Source organism: Dreissena polymorpha, chromosome 4 (genome assembly GCF_020536995.1).
Source record: "Dreissena polymorpha isolate Duluth1 chromosome 4, UMN_Dpol_1.0, whole genome shotgun sequence".
In the NCBI taxonomy this organism is placed as follows: domain Eukaryota; kingdom Metazoa; phylum Mollusca; class Bivalvia; order Myida; family Dreissenidae; genus Dreissena; species Dreissena polymorpha.
In genome coordinates, this window is record NC_068358.1 from 950,659 (window position 1) to 959,040 (window position 8,382).

Genomic DNA, 8,382 nt, shown 5'->3' on the forward strand with positions numbered 1-8,382 from the left:
ATGGCTTTGGTAGTTAAGGAGTAACTTATCGTGTATCGACCGAAAATGGAGACAGGAGAAATTCCGTGTGGAATAACCGGTTTCAGTATCTCATACTATCACTAGGTTATATTTAGTATTGATAATATACCTTCTAATAAGCACAGATGGTTAGCGTGTGGCTATGGTATTAATTAGTAAAAACATCATTTTGAATGAAAAATAACCAAATTATAACGAAAGATCAACTTCTCTGGAAAATCAATGTCACCATCAAATATGTATATATAGTGAATTTTTTATCTCAGAGAAGTTGATTTTTCGTTTTAATTTGATTATTTTTCATTCAAAATGATGTTTTTACTAATAAATATCATAGTCACACGCTTACCACCTGTGCTAATGAGTGCCTGTTTATTCGATTAAATTTCACTAAATCCAGATAATTATGTCCGTGCTAAACAGTTAGGTACGCAGAACAAGCGAACACAGCACTACACCTTTGAGTTAATTACATGCATGCGCCTAATTTTTTTAATGAACACGTACATTTTTAATGAACACGTATTTATTTAGGCAACCTTGTTATGAATTTATTTTAACAATTCATGCAAGTACTTCCTCTAACATTTGAAATGAGAACAGTCCACACGTTTCAATTAATCATCATTTGCACTGAAAACGTGCTCCAAAGTTCAAAAGTATTTCCCGGACAAGATTTTATCTTTAAACTCGTTGACCAACTTGGTCATCTCTTGTTCTTCCGTGCGAACGAGGCGTAAGGTGGTGACCAGCTGATTCTGAAGGACTTTCTTTGCCTGAAGCAGAGCGTCAGCCGGGCACTTCCGAAACAGGTCATACTTTGGGCCAACAGGCTGCTCGTAGCCGGGGTACATCAGGGTAACCAGCGGATTGGAGTAATAGAAATGGGGCAAGTGCTTTGCGTCCAGGGCCGCTTCCAGGAGACTAATAAAGTACAGCAGAGCATCGTATGTGTTGTTAAGGGCAACGGTCGGACGCAAGTGACATGTGAACATGACTTCGTAGAGCGCGATCTGCTTCAAGTGGTACGATTTCAGCACGGTTACAAGTTGGGGTGGCGACTGTTTTTTATCCTTGGCTAGCGTCTTAGCTCTGACGAAGTACGTCTTCATAATGCGCAAGGCTGTCAGAATGTACTGCCCCCTTGCAGTGGTCCTGATAACATCCAGCGTGTGTTTCTCGTAGCCCGAGGAGTTAATATGCCACACCAAGGTTTTCTCTGTCTCAGAGACGAATTCTAGCATTTGGTTCATGTCTCCCTCCACCCATTTGCAGACCGCGTGGATGGGGCAACCGAGGCTGGTACCTTGGTACGTCGTTGTTGTGTCCTCCCGCAATTTCATAGCAGGAACTATATCCAGGTCAATATCGCCTGTTCCGTCTTCCGCTTTTCTAAGCTTACCTGCCACCATAAACTGGTTATGAGCCTCTTCATTGAGATGAATAGTGATGTTTATAGCCGGCGGATTCTTTTTTCTGGTGATGCTAAACTCAACCTCTTTGTTGTCTCGTATCTTCTTTTCAACAATTACGCTCGCCGCATCCACGATTGAAGTCAGTATCTTCTCGTGAAGGTTCTTTGAGCTAAGGAACAACTTCCCATTCGACTTTACGAACACGTTTTTTTGGCAGAGCTTCGGAAAGGTTTTCTCCAAGTTTTCCCATTTATCGTCGATCTCGAAAAAACAAAACCCGGGGATTGCAACAGAGGATTTCGTAACCGGTTTGGGGACTAGCTTTAAACCTTCTATCTGAAACTGAATTACGGAATCGTACTCGTTCGGCCAAATGACCTTGAGTGCGTCCCGAGAGCTTCCTTGCCGGATGTAAGACTCGATCCTCAGACGCTCGTACCTGGCGGCTTCCGCGCGCATCGCGTTCTGGAGCTCCTTCATGACGTAATCAACGGCCTCTCGAGAGCGTGCCCACGGTTTTGACCCGAAGTCTATGTCACCTGAAAGAATAACACTCGCTGTTCACTTAAAATTACTACCATTCTATTCCGGTAGCATTTTTATACTCATTGTCTGCATTACACTTATTTCTTCAGTAAAAATGATTACATATTCATAATCACTGTGTATTCAAACCTGGGTTATACTTTTAAGCCAATCATGAAACGTTGATATGGATACTTAAACGTGTTCTACCCCGGAAATATACATATAAACTGTAACACAAAACTAAATATGCGCATTATAATACATGTGGCATAGCGCGAATATACTAGAAGGTCACTCGCACGGTATGTCACAGCTATAACAAGAATTACTTGAAACAAATATTTTTCTTTAGATGTACAATTATAATATTAGAGCAGGAGTTATATCAATACTGTTTTCAGGCATGCTGATTAGGAGGCATAATGTTAAAATTTCGATTATGATCAGATATTTATGTTTGTATTAAAATTACGTAGCAATTTTCGCTATGTGCCAGGCCAAACACTGTCTGTTCCACATGTAATACAAACATGTATTTCATATGAAGTTCATTACCTAAGTTGTATGCATTTACAAAATAACACGTGTTCATTCAAGCTGTTACAAGAGTAGCTCGCATGTCAACTTTAATATAATATATGTACCTATTGTCAGTGGCATTAATGTTTGCAAACTTACTCCATGCACAGTGTGATTCACGTACCTATCAACTCGGATTCCTTTAAACTCTTAATCCAAGCTTGATCGCATCCGTCGAAGTTGGCTACTGGCTTTACCCATTCGTTGAAGTTGGAGCCAATATGTTTGGGATCAAACTGAAATGACCATTCAGTAACCTCGTAATAATGTACGCTACGAGGCATGGTTTACTGAATATGTACATGCATGTTCGCCAAAAAAAACATACGCATCTCGTCGCCATGCCATCGCATTGAAGCAGAATATGTAGATGATCTTAAATATAGATGTTTGATTTAGTCGACGTACTAGAATTTATGTCACGTACATGGCGTGTCTACCATCTGACATTAGACACAGTATAAACTTTAAAAGTAATAAATTATTTTCGTTTTTATAAAATTAAAACCAATGTTCGAATACAACCAACTTGATGTGCCATAAACTTTATTCATTATAGTATCTGTTTACATACGCTCATCCGCTCAAATGCGCTGGATACGTCACCATTGCCATCCGCCATAATAGTCGTAACAACTCGAGTGTCTTCGGTATTCGTCGGAACTCCCCAAAATGCTCCCATTGTCCCCTGCAGTTTATTCGTAGAAGTTCTCACTCTAAACGCACTTTCAGATTATAATCGGTATCTGAAACATAATCCAGAGCCTAAACGTTCTTTTTAATGATTATTAATGTTGAATTCCATCCCTGTGCCACTGGCTAAAAACCAATAACAAGTAGTATGTGCTGCGTTCATTCAAGGTAACATAAACTTTTATTATGACGTGTTCTTCTTTTATATGCTTGTTAAATTGTCGTTAAAGTCATATGCTGTTATTATGTGTGCCCATGCGTATAATATATGTGGGCGTCTGCACAAAATACATTACGTTAAGGTTTTCCAGAGCTTTACTGTGCTATTATTAGCACTTGCTGGATCTAAAATCGATAGATAGCAGATGACGGCGAATCAAGAACACACTCTTCTACACAATTCTTTAATATTGCGCGATGCATTATGGCAGTATACTTAGAGTGGTTGTCTTAATCAACAAATTGTGAAGTTCCTGCATTGCACTACAGGGTATATGGACACTCGTCTTCTTCGGTACCTGCATACATTTCTTATTCATCATTTACTTGTATTGAACTTAAAATATAAACAACATGGTATTAATTCAATGCATCATTTGAAGGAAAAGTATTCGTACGTGGGGCTGTAAAACGTATTTCAATACAATGCCTATTTTGAAAAGGAATTTGTAGAACGCTTTATTTGTAAAAAATCTCAAGTTGAATACGGTTGCATTTCTGTTTTCAATTTCGTAATCATGAAATACTAATTTACTAGGCTAAGGGAATATGAATACCCGTCTTCTTCATTATCTGTAAACCCTTATTATTTAGCATATGTCTTGCATTAAACTTAAAAAACAAACAACATGATAGCAAAGCATTCTCTGTAAGAACAGTATTGCCATTTAAGGTTTGAAAACATAGCTGTATACAATTATTGTTTTATACTAGAATGTGTATACTGTAATGTTTTTGCGCAAAAATAACAAGGGTAAAACGGTCACATGACTCTTTTCGAATCGTTAACGCGCAATATTTATTTTTCAACATGAAATACATGTCAATAAAAAATGCAACTAGTCATAAAAAGGAATAACAAAAATATAATAGGACCGTTCAGGTCAGTTTAAGAGAGAAATGTTAAAAAGCTTAACATTTGAAAAGAAAAAATCAAGTGCAGCTACAAACACATTCATTTGAAAATATTATTTGTTTGTTTTTGCTCTCACTGTATTATACTGAGCAGAACAATGTTTCAAATGCACCGACAAATAAACTTGAGGAACGACACTTTATATTATCTGTTGTCCGTTCGTCTTGGCGCCAGCTCGTCAAAAGGGGCTATCGCGTAATAACGACCTTATATTTTATTATATTTGCGCGTTTTTTGGCGTTTTTTGCAGGACGTTGAATGGCGGCAACACGAAAATCACCTTTAATATATAATAATGTGTCGTTCTGGTGTGTAATCATATTGGCGTCCTTTTAACGCACTTACACGCCATAATAATCCGGTAAAATCAGACGCCATACAATCAGAAAATTGTGTAACAGCTGGAACATTAATCAATTCGTATACATCACTTATAAAACCATGCATGCATGAATACAGATGAATAAAACGTGCATTAGGTTTTACAATAATGTTCATCGATGTTACCTTTAAATCGTTGTTTAAACGTTAACAAAACTGTACCTTGTGTAAATAAAATCCCAATTACACTCACTGGCTTTATCTGTATTTATTTTAAGCCACATAACCATTGTGCACGTGAAGCAACATGCCGTTGAAAAGCAGATAATGTGCACTTCATGATTGTGCAGTGCAGAAACCAACTCAACCGCTTACGGTGGTCCTTACGTGTCATAAGAACGTACGTAAATTAGTAACATGTCTTAAGATATTGGTCATATTTTGTGATTGTTTGTGTAAACCAACCCAAGAAATACATGAAACTGAACCAAATACATATTCTCCGTGGTCACCAAAAATCTATTTAAGTCGAATTTTCTCAAAACAATTATTTTTTCTTACCACTTTGATGACCCTCAAACAGAAACTATCCCATCGATGATTAATGTTAAATATGTTGGATATATTATGCTGTATTTTTATCACCTACCAGGTTAGCCTTCACCTTCGCGTCTTGCACGCGCACCACAACGAATTTCACGACATGGCAGGCAAAGCTTTCTGAAAAGCAATAGGTGAATAAAATAAATGATGTATATCTAGTATATGTTAATGCTTAAGGTAGAAGAACGTTTGGATACACAATAGATTTATAACACATAGCATTTCGATAGTCGGACACTTCAGTATACATTCCGTACCACTACATCATATCAAGAAGCATAGACGAGTCGAGCTAACCTGGGTTCCGACAATGCTCAGGTTAGGAAAGTATTTGATAGACATATATATGTGTAGAGGGCTAAACGTTCGTTTAGCAACGTTATATTTGAGTGTTTTAAGGCATGGCCGGAAAGTATTGGACAATTCAATAGATTAATGTAATAGAAAAAGCTTGATCAGTGTTCGGCAATCCAATCGGTGACTGTGATATAAATTGCTAGAAAAAAGGTTCAACTTAACAAATGGTCACACAATATTATCACAAACACCATTTCAATGTACCTGATACATCGATTTGCATGTATTTTAAAATTGTTTTGGATGCTAAAGTTAATGTATTTTAATGCAATCAATCTGCATGCAAAATATTGAAAACAACTTGCTGAAACTAGAGGACCATTGACTGCATTGGAAACAACATGGTGTTTTGCTTTACTGAATATAAACCTGACTTTACATTTACTGTTTTATTCATAAATTATAATTAAAATTGTTTGTTGTAGCAAGTGAGACCTGTATCGCCGAGCTGGACCTGAGTTGGAGCCACTTACGGCAACGGGGAGCAGTTGGATTTGCTAAGAGTCTCGATGTAAGCGTTCAATAGCATTCGTATGCCACAAACCGGGTATATTTTAAAGCTTAAAGACGTTGTGTCGCTTTTTAACTTACATGCGTTCTTATAAGTACGGTCTCACATAGAGGTCGGACAAAGGCAGTGACGTTACGCCATCTTTAACAAAAATGATCAAATCGAACTCCTCGGCGAAAACGAATTCCACAATTTGACGGAATCAGCTGAGCAGTTAAAATAGTGGCCGAACAGTATACTTTCATTATCATAGTCACTATTATAACAACTTCTTTCATTCACATGATTCCAGCCCACAAGTTTATATTTCTTCGAAACGGAAAGCAAAATAAAACATAATATTCAGGATGCTACTTTTTCATGAACAAGTTGTAAAATGATGTCATTGTTTTGCAAAACTTTAAGATGTCGCGTTTTTATTATTCAGTAGTGAACTGACGTCATAGTGTGGCTATAACGTCATCGATTTGACTTTCGGAAAAAAGAAACTGAAACTGAATCAAGATTCAATTGTCAGAGTAAAGACGTCCTATGGAAGTTTTGAAATTAATAGTATCGTCTCTGTTAAAGTAATACGAATTGATGCCATGAAGTGATAATTACTATTATAAACCATCTCCTTTTCGTTTTGCTCTATGATGACGTCATATTTGCTTGTCTAAAATTATGTCACTTTGTAGCTCTTCTGTATAATAACTACATTCAAGCAGATTCAGTGGACACACGCTTCATACATAAATATAAACATACATATCATTAGGGCCCCAGCGTGGTTCCTAATAGCGCCCCCCTCCTCTCATGGTCAGGAACTTGCATTATATCGGGCATTATTGTTTATATTTGACCTACCTTGAAAATGTCCAATCTTTTCTTGAAAGTGTGCAATTTCGACGCGGGCAAAAGGTTCCATGGTTTGCCTACCCTTTGTGAGAGGAAGTGTTTCCTCCCATCTATTTTAATGTCTTTTTCTTAAGTTTAAGAGAGTTGCCTTTTGATGTATTAGGATTTAGATAGAACAAACTAGAATTCTATGCGTGATCAAGATCTTCTTTGTCAGGCAACAGCTTATAGTCCTAAATTATGTTTCCACGAAAACGACGATATGCGAATGTTGGGATCTTTAAATCTTTGAATCGTTTTGGGTATGGTAAATGCTAAACAAAATTGACATAATTAGCTGACCTCTTTTATACTCGCTCTATACTTGCTATATATTTGATAAATCTACGATGCCATGTCAGGTTTCCATACTCCAGATGTGGTCTTATCATTGCCATGTAGAGTTGTCTAAATTAGTTTATATTTATATGTTGAACCGTTCTTATCGCTAGCCCAATCCCACTTCTTGCTTTGTTAATACATTTATTAACATTCTCACTTAATTTCAAGTCGGTAGTAACTAAAATTCCAAGCAGTGCCGAATTAAGCAAGTGGGGCCCATAGGCAGTGCAACTTTTGGGGCCAACGTCCCGAGACCCTAGTCGGCCTAGTGGCTTCTAGGACACCACTGCTTTTATATTCTACTTTAGCCTTAACTCCTTAATGGATATCTTGAAAACAAAATCACCATCAAAACGATACATGTAAGGTTTTGCAAAAAAAAAAAAATAAGTATATATCTCACTTGGTTAGACAATGGCAAGTTTTTATCGGAACATAACATGGATATAAAATATATGGCTTTGTTGAGTCCTAAGATTAGGCCAGGAAAGTAAATACAATCTTTCTTCACGGTCTCATTGGCCCGTAAAAGTCGCGGCACCCATAGGCAGTTGCTTACTCTGTCTAATTGGAAATCCGGGACTATTTTCAAGGTCACATTAGTGTGTTTTATTTGGTATTCCCGCTTTATCTGGTCCTTCTAATGGGGGGTGCTGCATTTTGCGGTATTGAGCTTTTACCATGTATCACTTAACTAGGACAGTCCATAAGTATTTCCGTAAATGTGTTCATTGTCCAAGGGTACTTCAGCTAAGCTGAATAACTTTGTGTGATTAGCAAACAGGCGGATAGGGCTTGTGATAATGTCGTCAAAATAAATTGATATATATATCAAAAAGTGTTGGCCAGAGTACACTGCCTTGAGGTAAGTCACTGGTAACTTTGCCTAATTTCGACATCTCCCTATTCACAACAACTCGCTGCTTTCTATTAAAACAATCGCCAACTAAGCAATTTACCATCCATACCATATGATACAAGCTTCTTGATCAATCTAG

General features: G+C 37.4%; 1 protein-coding gene across 1 annotated transcript; it reads right to left on the bottom strand.

The window, feature by feature from the left end:
- Positions 1 to 546: 546 nt before the first annotated feature.
- Positions 547 to 5,062, bottom strand: LOC127876198 (uncharacterized). Its single transcript, XM_052421253.1, has 4 exons — positions 4,915 to 5,062; positions 3,118 to 3,289; positions 2,668 to 2,779; positions 547 to 1,975 (listed from the first exon to the last, which is right to left on the bottom strand). Exons 2-4 carry the CDS (start codon positions 3,223 to 3,225, stop codon positions 675 to 677), a joined length of 1,521 nt encoding a protein of 506 aa, XP_052277213.1. The 5' UTR covers positions 3,226 to 3,289; positions 4,915 to 5,062; the 3' UTR covers positions 547 to 674.
- Between the last annotated feature and the right edge of the window lie 3,320 nt (positions 5,063 to 8,382).